General features: G+C 48.0%; 2 protein-coding genes across 4 annotated transcripts in view; one reads left to right on the forward strand and one right to left on the reverse strand.

Annotated features, from left to right (window-relative positions):
- lcor (ligand dependent nuclear receptor corepressor) overlaps window positions 1–1,025 on the reverse strand; it is a 91,758-nt gene extending 90,733 nt beyond the window's left edge. For both annotated transcript variants that reach the window (XM_078948572.1, XM_023956803.2), the window contains exon 1: window positions 770–1,025. In XM_078948572.1, coding sequence (XP_078804698.1) covers window positions 770–866 — 97 coding nt within the window. In that variant the 5' untranslated portion in view covers window positions 867–1,025. The remainder of the gene's footprint in view (window positions 1–769) is intronic.
- A 1,166-nt stretch (window positions 1,026–2,191) lies between these two features.
- Window positions 2,192–19,113, forward strand: part of LOC101156553 (uncharacterized) — a 29,213-nt gene continuing 12,291 nt past the window's right edge. The window contains exons 1-3 of one of the 2 annotated variants that reach the window (XM_078948678.1): window positions 2,192–2,736; window positions 5,558–5,629; window positions 15,043–15,157. In XM_078948678.1, the coding sequence (XP_078804804.1) occupies window positions 5,563–5,629; window positions 15,043–15,157 (182 nt within the window). In that variant the 5' untranslated portion in view covers window positions 2,192–2,736; window positions 5,558–5,562. The remainder of the gene's footprint in view (window positions 2,737–5,557; window positions 5,630–15,042; window positions 15,158–19,113) is intronic. The other variant, XM_004065475.5, reaches the window with a different exon arrangement.

Consider the following 19,113-nt stretch of genomic DNA (forward strand, 5'->3'; position numbering starts at 1 on the left):
GAGTGGAAACGCAAAGGAATGGATGTTGACGGGAGCAGATCCACGGGATCTACGGAGACAAAGACGGACGTGTCCCGTCATTCCCACTTCCCAAAAAAACCCGCACGAACTCCGCGCTGTTTCTGCCGCATCATTTCAACAAGTCTTCACAACCCGCCGCGGATCCCGCAGCAGCGCGCGCCACCGTCCCGTAGCCCCCCAGCAGCGAGGCCACCTTCCCCCAAAACATCCTTTTCACTGACATTTCCCCCAATGCAGCAATGCGCGCTCCCAAAAGCCGATTTCCAGGGCAGCGGCAGAGGAGGGGGGCTTCCAGCTCGGGAGCGCGCATCCGAAACTCAATCCGGGAACGCGCCGGCCTATAGAGCCGCAGCTGATTGGCCGAGGCGCAGCTCCATCTGCACACGTCACGAGCACTGCTTACAATAAATAAACAGGAATGGAAAAATGTCTACAAAATGACCCCCAGCCCCGAGCCCCCCACATCCTCGCGGAACGGCACTTCCGCTCACAGACTCACGGCTCGCGCGTAAAAACGCGCAAGAACGAGACCCCGAAAACTTGGAGCTGAAATGTTTGGGTCCGGTCCGGGTGGGGGGGGGGGCGGACCGAGCTCAGCCAGAAAATGACAGCTTCACGCTGCCCCCGCAGGAGCCGCCTCAGCCCGGCTCCCCGCTCCGGACACCCCAAGGAGCCGGGGGAGGGAAGAGCGCGCGAGCGGCGCATCCCTGCCATCCACACGCACACACACTATTCCAAGCGAGCTTACCTACACAGTGAATGAGTTTGTGCCTCCAAGAGTCAAGTTCCTGCCGAAAGCCGCGCCTCTCTATCGTGCATTGCTGCCTTTTGCACAGACTCGCCATTTTCTATCGGCCCCTCCCGTGGGCGCGCACATACTGCTGGGTGCTTCCCTGCGCGCACGTCACCGGTGCTTTTTATTCTAGGGCTGGGTGGAGAGAGATATGAAGGGGACGGGGCTGCAGCATCCCCCTTTCTATACCGCCGCTCGTCCCACCCACCGAAAGTGCCCCCTCCCCTCAGACTCCGCCAGCATCTCTGCGCGCGCGCGCGCGCGCTACCATTGGTCACCGGGATGTTTGTCTCTTTTAGGGCTGGATAAAGAAGAGCACATGGCGCCTGCGCTCCAAACTCATCGTGGCTTAATGCAATGTGTGTCAAAGGGCGAGGGAGTGCCGCGCGGATTGAAACGCGCACCGTTCAGGGCAGCACGCGCGCGTTTTTCTCCAAACTCCAGGATGCGCGTAGGAAACCCTCACGCGCCCAGAACGGGGCTTCGAAAAGCCAACACGTCATGTTGGATTACAGCAAAATATTCTCTTAAAGTCTCATTTCCGGCACCAACTGACCTCGAGGTCGCTTTAGACTGAACACGTGACCTGCAGAGTCCACACTGAGCTGAGCTGGAAACGTCTCCAGGGGATGGGGGGGGTTCCAGAAACCATTAGGTAGCAAAAAGAAAAACAAACTTTCATTAAGTAGAAATGAAAAAATTATGAGATAAAAAAAAGAGTTTGACCGTTTTTGGATTAAAATGTCTCTTAAAACTCCATCGTTATAAATAACCCAACTCTGGGGTTAAAAAGGGAATAACATTTTGTTGGGTTAAATAAATAAGTAGTTCAAATGAAACCACCGAAACGCAAGAATTAGTCTTGCTCCAAAAAGAAAGTCATAAATAAATCCCAACATAAATAGCACATTAGAGAAATAATCCAAATGTTTTCATAGTGAACATTTTTATGAGCAAATTCTTATTTAAAAGCGTAAAAGATCTGCATTACCTTGAAAATGTGTCATTGTTCCTGTTTTTCTGGCACAAATATTTATTATATAAAAGGATTTTGCTTTTTGGCTCACATTACAAACTCTTTCTCACTTAATTTTTAAAATGTTTTTTCTTGAAGTCTGTTAATTTCAAGTGATTTAAAATAACTGCTGCTTTGGGGGATTTTTTTACACATGATTTCAGGTTCTCTGATTCCCACTTCTGCATATTTCTTTAAAGTAAAACAGCAGAAAAATAAAACTGTTTGTTCCGACTAAAACATGGAATTTGGTCAAATGTTTCCTTTAATGATCTGATGGGAATTTTCTTCCGAGAAACGAACCACATTTAGCGGTGATTTTTTTTTTGGGTCACCTTGATTTTTCTGATTCATTTAAGTTTGGGTTAATTATGTAGAGTGTGTGGCCCTGAATTCCAGTCACCCCCGTGCAGCTGTTTCAGAGCATTAAAAAACGAATAAATCAAGTTGTGTAAAAGTGGCCAAAACGCGGGTCTAATCACCAAATTGAACCGTGAGATGACAGCGTGTCGTTAACGGGAGTCTCTCCGTTATTTTATGGGGCAGCAGAGACGCCGGTCTCACATTAAGTAGAGGAAAAGGGAAGGGCAAACGCTTCCACACACAGCCACTTCGGCTAATTAAGTGCTTGGACCCGATGCCCTCGACAAAGATGGCTGCCGCGGCAGGCTGGGCGGCCCGCCGGATCGGCCAATGAGAAGCTGCCTTGTATCGAGGTGGAGCAATAACAGCCAATCTGAAGGCGCCGCCTGGGAAAGCCGCTGAGGCAGCTCCGCCAGGGAACTGCGACGGGGGTGAAAAGGAGCTAAAAACTATCAACGACAGGAACAGAAAGCCTCCACCTGCCGAGTTGTTGTCAAGGATGTAACGAAAAAGGAGGGATTTGTCTCTAAAAAAACAGAAGCAGGTAAAGGTTTTCGCTTTCTTCCTTCGGGCCCGCTCCGCGCGCCGCTGTGTCCGTGAAGGCGTCACGCCGGCAGGATGAGAGGGATAAGGCGCCGTTACTGTGGCAACATTCGGTGGAGGGATGCTCACTCCTCCTCCCGTGAAATCTAACAGGAGCAGCAATTATTGAAACAAGAAACGGGCCGCAGTTGGGCTTTTGTTGTTGTTGTTGTTGTTTCCCTTCCCTTCCTCCCTTTCCTGAACGTTAGTTTGATGCTCCTGAATGCAACTGTCCTGTTCAAAGACCCGCAAAGCAAAGGGGAACGACCACTACATGCCTTTATTTAACCTGTGTAACTGAACTGAACACAACTATGAATGAAGGTTTTGGCCGTAAAAACATCATACTACCACCACCGTGTTTACACTGTTGCTTTGTGGCTTCTGTCAGCAGATCATTTGGGTTCAATACACGTGTTTTAAAAGTCAAACACTTAAGGAATCAAAATAAACGCGGTTGAAAGTATTCTGTTGATGGGAACCTGTGCTTCTGAAGTTCACTTTGTGAACAAAGGATGTTAGCAGAATACAGATAGTTAGCATTTCTGCAGCCATGGAATTATCATTTCAGTGGATTCATGTCACGATTGCAGAGCATCGAAAATAAATAAACCAAATTTAGTAAAATTGTTGTCAGCCAATCACCATCCTCACTGTGAAGTACATTATTTGATTGACACGCAGAACGGCCAATCAAACATCCTCTACAGCGGTCCTCAACACCCAGGCCACAGACCAGTACCGGTCCGTGGGTCATTTGGTACCGGGCCACACAGAAAGAATAAATAACTTACATGACTTCCGTTTTATTTATTTCGGAATCTGAAAGATGATTTATTCTGAAAAATCGCCCAATTCTCTGTTCCATCCGTCTATGTCACTCTTGACGCAGGCCAAGGCGCTCGTCTCCGTCACCTGATAGGTTACCGCTAAAATAAAACCCAGGAGCTAGCAATACGAGTAAAAACTAACGTCTTTGGAAAGTTTTTTGCCAAGTGGAAAACGCCAGGAGACAGAAGAGGAGCCTTCCACTGCCAAAAAAGAAAGCTACATTTGATTAACAGTACTTCTTTTTTGCACCATGAGTGAGGGAGGGAAGGAGGATGATGACACCTGTACGATCTACAATGACATGCGTGTCAAAATAAACGCTCAAAATGCGTCTTGACACGTCTCTGTTCCCCCTTCGTCGAAACATTTATACATTAATCGTCCGCCACTTCTTCAAGACCGGTCCGTGAAAACTTTGTCTGACGTCAAACCGATCCGTGGCCTTAGAAAGGTTGGGGACCGCTTATCTAATACATACATTCTTGAAGTCTTCAACGACATTAAGCGCCACGCTCTTCTGGCAGATATGTGGGTGTGAATTGGCAAGAGTCTGGCGATGGAATGCATATCATGATACACACATGATACCATACATATGATACACACCCCATGATACGATACACACCATGATACACACACCATGATACTATACATATGATACATATCATGATATATCCCAAGAGAGTACCAGAGACAATATTTTACTATTTTTTTCAGAGTATAACTTATAAAAAAAACTTTGTCTAAATATTATTCCACCTTTTACATGAATCAAATTTTAAAATAAATTTTATTTAATTATCAGAACTAGGCCTGCACGATAAAATGTAAATTTATCGTTATCGCGATATCAATCCGTAAATTACGTGTATCGGAAAAGGCGGCGAAAATTGCAGTAAAGGGTTTCCTCAAACGTGCTAAAACAATCGAATGGCAGCTTGAAGTATTTAACGAATCAAATAAACCCATTTATGCATTTGAACATTCACACTGTTGACCAATCAGATGGAGCTCCTTTATGTCAGATGGTGGCCTCCTGTGCAGACGAGGGTCACTTGGAGTATCATTTATAAACTGTTGCAGTGAAATGGGAATTATGTTTTAGGTTGTTTGCTGTTTGTTACAGCACCACAAGTTATATCGTCATCCCGATATTGGTCACTAATATCGCAAATCGCGAGTTTTCCTCATATTGTGCAGCTTTAATCAGATCATTAAGGAACTGTGACTGTACCTCATGGCGTATACTTGTATAGAAAAAAAACACATGCAGATTGAATGTTCCTTAACCTTTAATGCTCCACTTGTTTGATAAAAAAGGGCAACACTGCAAAATGTAGATGAAGCAGCACTTTTAAAACATTAAATCGTGACGAAGCAGCGCGGCAGCGTGAGGGAGAGCGCTTGAATGCAGCAAAGGTACTTGTATATATATGTTTGTGTGTGTACGTGTGTGTGTGTGTAGGTAGACCTTTTGGAGGTGGTCGTTTCTTAAGTCGCTCGCATTAATAAATGTCTAATTATCACATTTTTCTTGATGCATCTACTGTAAAAACAAACAAAAAGGCTGTTGTTTAAATTTTGGGTTTTTTTCCTCATAATTAAAAAAACCTCCCACATATTTTAAATAGTCCTGAAAGTGAATTTCCTTTTATTCTTAACATCTACTGAGTTTTTAGAGTTCAGTTTATTTATTTGTCTTTCTTCTGCTTCTGGAGCCTCCAGGCTTTAGAATTTGAAATGTCTCAGATGGAGGTCAGAGCTTAGAGAGGAAAACTGGTCTGGAGGCTCCTGAAGTGGTTACTGGGGGGCATGGGAGGGGTGGGAAGAGTCTAAAAGGTGCATCTTCCGATCCTCGGCGTGCGCTGACACTGCGAGCTGCACCGCGTCTGTTGTGACTGACTGGAAAAGTGCCTCTCCGGGTCTGAAGGCTGGTTTTTGTGTCTCATCAGGACCCATGACCCTGACACGAGGATCCTTCACCTACTCCAACGGGGAGGAATACCACGGAGAATGGAGAGAAGGCAAGGCCCGCCTGCTTGGTCACGCCCCCATCCATCATTACTGTAGGGGCGTCGAAGCGTGATTAGGAAAGCCACGAAGAGTCGAGTCAGAGCGAATAACATGGTGATAAAATGCAGGAGCAACACCGACACAAATCCAAAAGCAGCTTTCAGGTTCACTTTTTTGTTATTTTTGGCTCATTTCTAACGATTTATGACATTAGTGATGGATTCATGGCTCTCAGGTTTCTCATCCTGGTTTGTCCGTGAGGAGAACCCTAAGTAAGGAACGGGTTTGGTGAGCGGTGAGCGTCCGTCACGCGTCCGTGCAGGACTTTGGTTTTATGGAGGGTCTGAGTATTTTCAGAGCGCGGCTGCAGGACGGCGGGTTTCAAACCTGCAACCGAGATCAACGTCTCACACGTGAACGTCCCGTGAAACCCTCCGGCTCTGAGCCACAAGCTCCTTTCGAGGTGGGATGATGAATGTGGGGGGGTGCTTACCTCTGATTCCATGGGACGCGCCTACTTTTTGACTGGAATGTGGGTCACGGGAGATGAATGCAGGCAGGAGCGCAGGACCGTTTCCCAACATTTAGGTCATCTGAATAATTAAGATCAGCCGCGATGACGGGGAGGACGTCCTGACTTCCTGCAGAGACGGGACGTTTGGAGAGGGTTCAGACCGGCGACACGTCACAGAGGAGGAGGCCGCTTAGTCCCCTTAGTGCCGACCAAAGCAAAGTTTTTGGGTTGACTGAAAAGAAAATCTTTTTTTTCTATATTCAGCATGCTTGGCCCCTCCCCCAACCTCCCCCCCTGTGATTGGTCATCCTGTGACTCATGAGCATGCTATGGATGTAGTTTGCATCAGTCAATAAATGTGTAGGAAGACTATTCACTGATTCAAAGGCATGAAGGAGGGGGGATCCGTCCAGCAGCAGGTACAGACTCACAGGTCGCTGCTGGATCGTGGCGCTGCAGCACAAACGCTGCAAAGACGCCTGGCGGTGTCAGATTCTGCCAGTTCGCCCTCCTTGACTTCCTGCTTTTGTGAAAAAGACATTTCAGTTTTCAGCAGGACAGAGGTAGGAGGTGCTGGCCTGGCTGGTTTCTGGCCTCCTGATGGTGACCACATCACGTCTGTTTTCTGATGTCGTCCCGTCAGCAGAGGCGTTCTCCTGCAGCGCGGCAGCTTTTGACGAGCCCCCACCCCCTCCCAGTGCAGGATGCTGCTGAATATTTTAGGACTGATGGACCGCGTCCGCCTCTGCAGGTGATGGATCTTCAGCGGCGGACGGAAATATAGATCAACAAACAATTTCCAGGTTGAGATCATTGACGACCGCCTCATCAATCACGGCGCGCTGCTCTAACATCAAATTCAAATATCTGCAGAGTGTGGAAGTGTTTTACCTACACAAGCATGAACACATCAGCAGATATTTACATTCAAATGTCATTTCCGTGGTAAGAATTGGGGCCGTGAACTGCACTGGTCTGTTTAGCCGCCTCCCTGCCACCTCTGCAGCGCTGGAACCTCCCAGCTTTTTCTGCAGAAACCTGACAGCAGTTCATGAACCGGACTAAGGTCAGAGCTCCACGCCGGGCGGCAAAGACCGAGTCCAGGAGGGTTTGTGGACTCGCAAGGTATGGAAAAGAAACCTCATCACCTCTCATCTGGATTTCTGTTTTCACTGGACGTTTACGAGAACTACAGAGCAGCAGGAACCTGAATAGATTTTACGGATTGATGGACCTTATAGCCGACATTTTTTCACCTCCTCTAGAAGAAACGCACGGCGGCGCTACGGCCTCCCACGGATGCAAACCATCCCATGGAAGAAGTGGGGAGGGAAGTTCTAGACTTATTCACACCAGCCCACTGGATCAGATTTGGATGACATTTGGGTTAAGATAAAAAAAAATACAAGCTCAGAACTTCATAGAGCTGCAGAGAAGATACCAGAAACCACCAGACCTTCCCAGTCCGAGCTGTTTGCATGAGAACCGACAGAACCTCAGAAAAGAAATCCACAGGAAGCCCCGCAAACGGACCGGTACCTGCTGTTGGACTCCCAGCATGCTCTGCGACCCAACCTGAGAGTCTTTAGGACACAACACCCCCCTTCCACACAAACCAGCAGAGGGAAGATCAGCACCTGGACCCAAAACCTGAGGAGATCCCAACAGAGATGTCATGGCAACACATTGACCCAAGGGAAGACCAACGGACCAGAAAGCGGAGGCCAGACTTTCTGAGAAGACTCTAGCAAAAACCAAAAACCCATTTTTCAAACCCGCTCCAAGAGCCAAACTCCCAGCTACACGAGGGCTGACGTACGTCTGTCCAGAAGTCTGTTCTCCACTGGAGGACGGGTCTGCTCTGGGGGCTGCAGCACCTCAGCAGCCGAGTCAGCAGTTTACAGTCATGTTTAGAAGACTTTGAGGACCACAGCCTCCACATTTTGGACAAAGAGGACAAAGGTTTGGAGACGAGGAGCAGCTCATGCTAGAAGAAGAACAAAGATCCACTCGGATGGAATTTCCTTCTGTCTGATTTTCACATGAATCAGTTTTTAAAGTGTGATGAAGCAGCGCGGTGGGGAGCAGGAGAGCGTTCCAACGCGGCTACGATGTTTTGTTTCCGTGACCGTCTGCGCTGCATCTCCGTTTTCACACACGCCGAAGAAAACACGGATTTCCGCGCTCACCGCCACGGCGACGGCCTTTTTGCAGAGCGTTTTACTGATCCGTCAGGTCTCTGAATTCAAACCTTTGGCTATAAGGTTTAGCAGAACGTCGGCCTTCAGCATTTTGAATTGGCATCTTCTTGGTCGGTACCAACCCGGTACCGATTTTTGTTACTAGTTCTTTGTTAAAACAGAGTTGAACAACGTTGAGGCTCTTGAGTTGGTGTAGAGCTGCTGAAAGATGCTCGCTGTTCTGCCAACTATAGCGGGTTTTGGGTGGAAATCAAAAGTAAGATGCTGAACTACATGTGTGCAGATCAATAATTATTTCAATGTCAACGTGGCAGAACTTGAAATCAATAGAAGTTTCTCCAAATAAAATATGGGAATATTTCACAGAATTGTCCTTCCATCCTAATCCAAACCCTGACGGTCCATCATGACTCTGCAAAAACTCTCATGCTTTATGAATTTTGGTTGGTCTTAGTGCTTAAAACCTTTAAAACTCTAAGCTTTTCAAACTTCAGGGAAAGTTTTCCAGATTCTCAGGTTTTGGTGCAGCCGTCTTTCTTTTAAAAGTATCTTTGCATATCTGCACAAATACAAACTTTCCCAAATACTGAGAAGAAACCTAAAGCGACCCAAAACGGCGGTGATAGAGGAACCTGCTGTTAACAACAACAGTCACATCAGTGACTCCCAGCCAAACCAGTCTGGCTGTTTTTTGCTAATTGTGCAGAGAACAAACTGTTTCCTCCTGCTTTGGTGCCAAACTCTGATTCTTTGTTTAACCCTGCCCGAAAGGTTGGTTTAGTGTTTTTCTCAAGTGCAAATACAGGTTGAGGTAGTGCGATCTGCAGCCTCAGCAGCCTCGCCGGCACCAGATGGTGTCCGCGTGCACGTGTGTGCGTGCGTGTGTGGAGTAATTACTGACTCCCCTTCCTCACCTTTTTCTGTCCTTTTTTGTTGTTGTTTTTGCTGCTGAAGACAGCCTGTTTGTGTGCAGGTTCATTTACCAAGCCTTTTTGCCGTGGTGACTCACCAGCACTACACCCACTTGTCTCCTGGCTCTCCAGTCTAGCATGAAATCCAGCTTTAATTAAAAGCTGCCTGGGCTAACTATGTTTTAGCATATTCAGCGGCGTCCCCGTTATCCATTTATCCTCATAGAAATCCTCAGACTGACAGCCGTCCTGGAGCAACACCAGAGGCGTCGGTGCTTTGGTCCGTCTCTGCGCCAGCTGTTACCCGTCTCCCCCAAAAGCATCAGCGAACCGCTTCTCTGGAGTCCAGAGCGTCCTGCACCGACCGGGTTTGGAGGCAAACCAAAGTACAACTACCAAAGCATGAGGAGCCAGCAAAAGCATCTCCATTCATTCGTCTGTAACGCACCACACAAGCCCAAAAGATGCCGGCCTGTCCAGCCAAACCCTGATCTGGATTAGATCAGTACAATGTGAAAACATCCAAAGTTGGAGACTGTCTCTGAGGCGATTCGCTGCACATCCAGTAATGTGTTCACAGCCTGACGCTCCAGACGCATGTGGGAGGAGCTACCATCAACAGCCTCTTCGCTGCATGGAAGCATTAACCGTACGTCTTTCTGGGAAGACCCGGATGATACTGAGAGATCAGGCTGATTTCATTTGAAGAGTTCTACAAAAGCGTCTGTGATCGCAGCTCCGTGTCTGGGTTCATTCATCATTCAGAGACACTCCCAGTACGGCGAGCTGAACGACGGCGCTTTCAGCGGGACTTCTGTCTCTCCGGTTTGATGGCCGGCTGTCCCGCATTAGTCCAGGGAGGGAAAAATCTACATAAAATTAGAGGAACTTTTTTATTATCGTCTTCATACAAATAAGCAAAATATCATAAAGTTCAGGAGGAAAACGATCAGATTCTCCTCCATTTTGGTTTTAGACTCCACCCACTGACTCCACCCACCGTCATCAACACATCACGGGTCAAAGCTGAGTTCCTGATTGGTTGATGCCAACCAATTTTATCTCTGGGAATATCGCGATACCCGAAACAGACTTCTGCTAGACCGCCGTGCCCGACTCTCTGAACGCGCCGGTACACTGACTTCATCGCTTCGGGGCTAACTTAGCTCAAGGAAAGAATAATTCCAGGCGAGTGCAGAGGTTTCCAGAATCCTTCATCGACTGTTGTCCAGAAGACGATCCTTGAGTCCACGGGGGGAGTCGGACAGCACAGGTTCCTGCTCAAGAAGCTGGTTTGATCAGAGAACGCCGTGTCCGTCAATACACGGCTGGGAAGAACGGCAGACAGTTAAAATGCAGAAGAAACCTCCCTCTGATTCATTCATGTCACTCAATTCCAAGCTGAGAGTTCAGTTTGATTCCCATTTAGGATTTTCAGATTTTGATGAGAAAAGTCTCAATTAAAAGAAAGATGGAGCCAAATGTGTGTGTGTGTGGGGGGGGGGGGGTATAAAAAGAGTTTCACTTTTAAAAAGAAATCAACTTTTGGATGGAATAGTTTCTGGAGAGGTGACCACAGAGAGCCTCATATTCTGTGGTTGCTTTCTAAGCCGAAATATCACCCATGACCTTTTGTCGACCTGAGACTTCAAACTCGACTTGAATAAAAAGCTCAAGACTAGAGACTTGACTTGGAAAGACTCCAAGACTTGAATTAAAGTTAAAGCTAAAGACTAGAGATAAGACATGAATTTGTGACCGATGTGATCAGTGACCTTCTGTGTTTCTGAAAGGGTCTCTGTTCACTTCCTGTGCGCTCTGATCATCGGTTTGTTGTCATCTACAGTAATCTGATTCAGCCTTCGGTCGTTTTTCTGGTTAAACAAACACAAAACGAAATCCGTCTGGAAACGTAAAAGAAGTAGAACGGAGATGAAAGGAACTTTCACGGAGAAAAAGATGATTCAATGTAATAAAAAGAAGAAAGTGCGGATTTATGCTCCTATTTTCAATGGAGAAATTGCAGAAACGTTGCGTTTCTGCAGCAGATGCACCGGAGTTTGACCTGTTGACCCATGAAAGCCTGTTTCAGTCGTAGGTACATTTGAATAGAGTGAAGTCTGCATTAAATCCTGTTTTTTTTACGCCTCAGGACTCCGTTTGGGACATTTAAACGATTATTTTAAACAGTGAAAAATCCAGAACGGCTTTTTTTGGCTTAAATGAGACACCGGAGCCTTTTTAGGCAGGTAATTGTGAAAAAGGAAGATCCCAAATGTTCCCACAGTGAACACCTCGCCGCCCTAAACACCACTGCTGGGACTCGCACCTCATTTACTTTTCTCCTAAAACACTTTTCCGTGTTTTAGCACTTCCAAAAAGAGCGTGATTCTGCTCCCCGCTCCGTCTGGCGGCGGCGGTGAGAGAGTTTGGAGTGTGTGCTTTGCCTGCTGTTGTCATGAACACAGACTGTGTCTATCCATGCAAAGTCATTGTTTGCACACAAACATGGAGGTGTGTGTCAGGCAGAGGTCTTCCGTGTCGCATGAATAATTCAGTCGGGCTCCGGCTGAAGAGACGAGCCCGGAGGCGCTCGGGTTACAGGAAGTAGTTCTGGTGCGTCCGCGACAGCCGAGGCAGCGCCGCCTTCTCTGGCCGTGCAGTCATTTAACATCAACGCATTACCACTATTGATTGACATAAAAGCCGGACAAATGCAGCTAAACAGTAATTAGCAGGAGGCCGCGGTCCAGCAGGAGTTCGGAGGGAGGCGTTAAGGAGGAGCTGGAGGACGGATTAGAGCCGGTCTGCAGGGACCGCATCCAGGAAACGGCGAGGTAATGGCCATCCCATGTCCACAGCGGCCTGCAGATAATCTGTACTTTTAGCAAAAATAAACTCCGCTGCTAAACCTCATGATGCTCAGTCAGACTCCTGCTGCTGTTCTGAGGAGGACAGCGCCGCCGGCCTCTCGGACGCTCATGTGGCTCACAGTTCAGACTTCCTGAACGCCGCAGAGCGCAACGTTCAGCCATCTCACTCCAAACCCGCTTTTTTCCCAGACAAAGGAGCAGCGATGTATGGATGCGGTCGCTTCCAGGAAGGGACGTTCTTTGAAAATGGAACGCAGATCCTCAGATTTAGTTTCCACCAAATCTCTCTTCCAAATCTCCCGTGAAAACCCGGCTGAGATTAGGCAGAGAGCGGCCCTCTAAGCAGCCCTGACAGATGGACTGCCTAATTTACTTTGCCATTAGCTGGGAGCAAGGGACAGCACGAGCCTCACCCCTGCCTCACCCCCTGCCAAGCACCCTCCCTCCTCCAGCAAATCCCCATCCACGCAGAGCCCCCCCCCAAGCCTCTTCAGATCTTTGACTCATCTTTACAATCCAGCAGATTCACTGCTCTCCTCAGATCTCATCCCGTCCCTCTGCATGGGGGGTGTGGGTTAGGGTCTCCCCTGCAGGAAAAGGGAGACAAAGATTCATCCTTTGCTAAAACATGTAGGAAGATGAGAACTACTCTCCAGCAGGAGTGGAAACTTAGAAATTCACCACCTTCATAGCTGTCATTGGGGTCTAAACCCCCCCACCATCAAGACACGGCATCGAACCCTCGTCCCAACGGTCCTTTCAGGTGGATGTGGGCGGTCTGCGCTGAAAAAGGGTCAGAGAAGAAAATTCTGTTGGTAGTTGGTTCCCATCGGTCGCCGCCCCCCCCGTGGGATTCAGACCAACCGGTTTACTCGCCGGCTGAGGCTCGTGGCGTCTAAGAAGTTGCTCTTTGCAGGTTTTGTTTCTACATTTTTCTGACACTTCACGGTTTGACCTTGGCTGAAACACAAGGGGAAGCTCGTAAACGAGCTGATAACGGCTCAGGCTGCCAAACTATCAGCGTGTCTTTTGGACCCTGTTCCAACAGGACCGCTGACGAGTCCTTATCAGCCGCCGTGTCCCTAATTAGTTTATCAGCAATTAATGATTACGGTCAGCTGACCTTCGCTGTGGAGCCCGAAATCCCCCTCATGGCCAGACCAACCGCACACTGGAATCCGGCCTTCCTTGGATCTAAACACCCCCCCCCCCCCCCCCCCCCCCGCCCCAAACAGGTGCTTAAAGCTCTGAGTTCTGGTTCTGGTAAGGTCTTTGGACTGATTTGGGTTTCATTCTGTCTCAAATAAATGTGACCACCTCACTCATTAGTCAGTTCTGGTGTTCCGCAGGGGTCCGTGTTCGGTCCTTCTTTGTTCCTCCAGGCCCAGTCAGGAAGCGACCCTCGGCTCTGGACCCTCCAGACGGATCAGGTCTTGCTCATCATACTCACAAACAAACCCGTTTTCCAGCTGAATGTGACCCGTCTGCTTTTACCTCGGAGCATTTTAGAATGAACCATCATTCAAAGAGGTTTCTCTTTGACATGTTTTCATGTAAATTCCATTAGTTTTACATGTTTGTGCCAAAATACCAATCTTTATTTCATTTATTTCTCTTTTAATGTCCCTTTGCTTGGCAGAAAACCAACTCTTAAGAGATTTGAATGGATGAAAATGGCAGCAGAAAGAATAAAAGGAGCTGAATTTTTCCTTGGTTAGTCTGAATGTGTCCTGAATGGAGGCTAAATTTAACCCTTTAACAGACGCACCAGTGGAAAAAAATCCATAAACAGGCCTCTCTATTTTTATAATTAATATTTTTAGGAGTCCGTTTTTAAACTTAGCTCTGTGAGGCGGCAGCTAAAGGGTTAACAAGCCCCTTAAAAAGACACTGACTCCTTTCATCACCACAACTGGTGGGTATTTTTAGTTTGGCAGAGTTAATGTGACCACAGGGACTAATTACGACAGGAAGCCGTCCTCATCTGCAGAAATCTTTACCTTTTTTCCGAAGATCCCAGCGTCTCACCATATGGAGTTAAAAAAAGAGCAAAAATGAATCAACACTAATCGTGTGCTTCCTGAGATTTGGTGCTGCTTTTAAAAATTAAGTGTGAAAGTTTAAAAAAAAACAGAAATGATATCCTCATTAAACAGTGTGATTCCATGAACATCTGTGGGGGGGGCATTAACATCCTGATGGCGGTGCTGAAGTACAGACGGATCTGCAGTCAGTTCAGTGAGCGAGCAGCAGCAGCATCCAAAATCAAGAACAGAACGTTTGACCAGCATGTGGACCAAACTAAAGCTGGCGTGGAGCCAACCAGGAGGGAGAACCGTCACTGAGGAGGACTGACGGCATGAACAGGTTCACACAGGCTTCATCTGGACCTGCAGTTGCCTGAATCCACCTCTTCAAACGTTGTGGTTCTCTACTCACAGGCACCTGTACCGGTGTTGACCCGGATGGGTCCTGCCGGTGTTTGGGTTGTCCGTCCCCTGGAGGGTCCTAGAGAGGAGGGGCTGCATCCTAAGGGGCGTTCAGTACCTTTGAGGTTGGTACGGCCCCCCCTCAAGGGACCTCATAAAAATGGAACGTAGCATTTTCGTGTGTGTGGTGCGTGTTTGTGAAGTATTCATGAGGATAATGGAGGTTAGTGAGGAGGACAACACTAATGGTGTTTCCACACATTTACCACTGAATCGGCCCAACGCTGGACTCGATTCCTCAGAGTCCTAATCAACCTCAGTGTCCAACACTCAGAGTCACGATCCTCAGTGGGTTTAGGTTTACACAGCTGGGATTATCGCCTGATCAACCACAGAGATCGGTTTGGCCGTTTTAGGGACTCGCACCTCTCCAGGTGAGGATTGTCACCACGTCTTGTTGAGCGTCTGCTCTGTGTTTTGTGGGTGGATGTTACAGGTCTGCGTCACGGCCTGGGTCAGCTGACCTTCAGCGACGGGACGTGCTACACGGGACAGTTTGAGAACGGCCTCTTCAACGGCTGTGGCGTGCTGGCCTTCCCCGACGGCTCCAGGTTGGTGCCTCATTGTCAGAATCCATCTTCATGTTCTCCACGCGGTCAGTCTTTCTCTGCTGCACACGTGTGTTCAAATCTTCACTCTAGAGTTGGAGTCTTCAGACTCAGAAAGGTTGTGTTGTTGGTGTTCTTGTAGATATTTGTCTTTCCCTCAAATGATAATCTGATCAGGACCCAGCAGACATGATTTTCAGGGAAGAAAAACTCTTCTGTAGACGTAATAATCCATGAATAGCACTTTATTGAAACATTAAAGCAGTGATGCCCAAATTTTTAGGTCATGGAACGATTTGATGTCAGTCTGTATTTTTATGGAGGCTGATGTTTGAGTCCATCATCTGAGTGTTCCTCTAAAAACCTGCTCTACCTCTTAAACAAAAACGACTTGCTTCTCACATTGTGACGTCACAAAGTGAGGGACCGCCCCTTCCAGGAAGAGTCTGCTCTGCCAGCTCCGCCCCCATGATAACACACACGCCCACTTTCTTTGTGATCGGCTAAACGCTTTCCTTATATACACACCAAACGCACAGCCATCTTTGCAAAAGTTTGTATGTTTTTTGTTTTCCTGGATGAAACTCAGACACCGTCGAGGCCGGCTCTAGGATGACGTCATGAAACGGGCGACACCCACGAGCAGCGAAAGGCGGAGCCTCAGAGATCGAGTAGTCTTACTGAGTAGGAAAATGGGCTGCAAAAATAAATGATATTATTTTTTTTTTTTAAATCTTTGTTTTGTGTGTGTGACGGGGTTCTTCTCAGCAGCGAATAAATAAATCACTCTGAAATAAGACGACTAAGCCAGCAGGCTCCAAATTTCAAAATGGGATTTTATTGATCCCAAAAAAACAAAAACTAAAAATCCCCAAAGGGGCCTTAACATATGAAAAAAGGGACGCCAAGAAGTTAAGGAACACGTAAGCAAATAATTATTGACTGTGCTGATTCCAACAAAAGACACAACAGGGATTGGAACCTCGGCCAAACATAAAATAAGTTAGGGAGACAACTGACCCAGCCGCCCATTGACCGTCAGAGTCAGCTGCTCCCTGCTAAGGGCGGCCTGACAAAACCAAACTAATGAAAAGAAACAAGGACTACCAACATCCAAACTATATCAACAAAACGCAGCAGTAGAAGACTGCTGGGGACCAAGAGGGGAAAAAGAGAAACCTGTCATGGCCTGTCAGCTACTCCCTCCTCCCCCCTCCTTCCTGTGTTGGACGCGACCAGCTGGATCCACTCACCTCATCTACACCTGCCTTCATAAACTCCTCCAGGATCATCAGCCGGTGCCAGTTCGTTGTTCCTCCTATGGTGCATAGTCTGGTCAGCTCACGTTTTTGTCTCACGCCTCGTTGTCTTAAGCTCATGGTATTTCTCGCTCTGCCTCAGGACGTAAACCTTCTGGATCCTCACCTGGTCGCAGTCCTCCAACGCAGCCGTCACGCCGCATCCAGAAACCTCCAGCCAGCCGCCTCGCCTCGTCTTGGTTCAAGCCTCGCACCTGCCGCTGTTTCCCCTCAAGGAGATTCCAGCTCAAGTTTCCTCCAGTCAGCCCTCGCTCTCTTCCTGGAAGAAAGTCCTGTCAAGATCTGGTTCTGATTAAACCACTGAAACTTACCCTTGTGTCCAAGCCTCTTTCCGGGTTCCAGCATCTGGGTCATTTTTGAACTCACGTCCGAATCATGACAGAACGAACTGGCCAAACCTCTGACCCAGCTGACCCGGAAGGGCTCCGCCATGCAGTTACCCAACAAGGTATTTTTCTGGGACTTCAGTTTAACTTACTCACTCGTATTACGTCTGTACAAGAGGATCTGGTTTCTCGCATCAAAGATATCACTCGGACTCTTAATGAATTTTCTGGTCACACTTCAAGGCCCACAGTCTCTGCTTCGCCTCCTATTTCCGGCAACAATGCTACTTCCGCTTCCACCCTCATCCCGGAAAATGTTCGACTACAGCCGGAACCTTTTTTCGGGGATGTTTCTGCCTGCGGAGGGTTCCTTCTGCAATGTGAACTGATTTTCCAACAAGCCCCCAGGTATTATCAAGCCGATCACACTCGTATATCACTAATCGTGAACTCTCTCCGTAGTAAGGCGCTGCAATGGGCTCAAGCTTTCCTGGCCTCCCATCCTATCTCGCATCTCCCTTTCGAGCGTTTCCTGGGAGAGTTCCGCCTCGTCTTCGACCGGCCTCAAAAGCAGGAGGAAGCCACCCGACGGTTGCTTGGTCTCAGGCAGGGTAACCGTCCGGTGAGTGAACATCTCATTGACTTCCGGATTTTTACTGTCGAGGCTGGACGGCCAGATCCCGCACTCAAGGGGATTTTTTTACCAGTCACTGAATGAGCGCATTAAGAATCATCTTTGCACCCAGCCCGAAGCAGGCACTTTCGAAGAACTTGTCACGGCCGCCCTGAGGTCATCCGCCTCCGGGAACGCCTCGCTGAGCAGAAATGTAAGCCACCTCCATCCCTTGACTATCCCGTTCGCGACTTACCCCTGGCGGCTCCAGCGAGCCAAGCTTCGCCCCCCGTTAAAACTGATGAACCCATGCAAATAGGCCACTCCAAGCTCTCTCTAGAGGAGAGAAAGAAGCGTCTTGATGGGGGGTTATGTTTTTACTGTGGGCAGGCGGGCCATCAGGTCTCTCAATGCACCGCTCGTTTGGACTCCAGAAGCCCCCCGTTTAGGGACGGGCCACGGGGGGGTGACCCTGAACCTTCCCACGTTTCCAAGTTTTTACTCGTTCCTGTCAAGATCTGCAATGAGAACCAAGTTTTTGAATTTAAAGCTCTTGTTGACTCTGGGGCCGAACATAGTTTAATGGATCAAAGTCTCGTTCATGAACTCTCTCTTCCTATTGAAGTCCTCGACAACGCTGTTAACGCTGCGGGGTTGGGGGGAAAACAACTTTCTCGCATTACCAAACGCACCGGTCCGGTTCTAGTTATTACCTCCGGTAACCACCGTGAGTACCATCATTTCTTTATCACTCAGTGTCCGCAGACACCCTTAATTCTTGGGTTTTCTTGGCTACAAAAACACAATCCCAGTATTGATTGGTGTTCGTCTCGCATTTCCAACTGGAGCACTTTCTGTATGGCTAACTGTCTGCAGTCAGCTGTTCCCCTCACCAAATTACCTGACACAGGACCCGGTAAAGAAATCGATCTGTCTAACATACCCACCTGCTATCATGACCTACGTTCCGTCTTCTGTAAATCTAGGGCTAGTGCATTACCGCCACATCGACCTTATGACTGCGCCATCGAGTTGCTAAATGGAGCTCCTCTCCCGAAAAGTAAATTGTACAATCTCTCAGGTCCTGAAAAGAGCTCCATGGAGGCCTATATCCAGGAGGCTCTTACCCTGGGTCACATACGTCCTTCCTCTTCTCCAGTCGCTGCCGGGTTCTTTTTTGTAAAAAAAAGAACGTTGACGTCCGTGCATTGATTTTCGAGAGCTGAATCAGATTACAGTCAAGGATAAATACTCCCTACCGTTATTAGAATCTGTTTTCAACTCTGTCCAGCACACTAAAATATTCTCTAAACTTGATCTCAGGAACGCTTACCATCTTGTACGCATGCGCGAAGGTGACGAGTGGAAGACGGCGTTCAATACCCCGTTGGGCCACTTTGAATACTTAGTGATGCCGTTTGGTCTCACCAACGCCCCCGCAGTGTTCCAGCGTTTGGTGAATGACGTTCTCAGGGACTTTCTGAACCGCTTCGTCTTCGTATATCTTGACGATATTCTGGTTTTTTCCTCCAACGAGACGCAACACGAACATCATGTCCGTCTCCTCCTAGAACGGCTTCTCGCCAATCAGTTATACGTCAAGGCTGAGAAGTGTGCGTTTCACGTCTCCTCCGTCCCCTTCTTGGGTTATATCATCGAGGCTGGCAATATCCGTCCCGACCCCGCCAAGATCGAGGCCGT

This window comes from Oryzias latipes, chromosome 1 (assembly GCF_053564925.1).
Source record: "Oryzias latipes strain Hd-rR chromosome 1, Olatipes_Hd-rR_3.1".
Lineage (NCBI taxonomy): Eukaryota > Metazoa > Chordata > Actinopteri > Beloniformes > Adrianichthyidae > Oryzias > Oryzias latipes.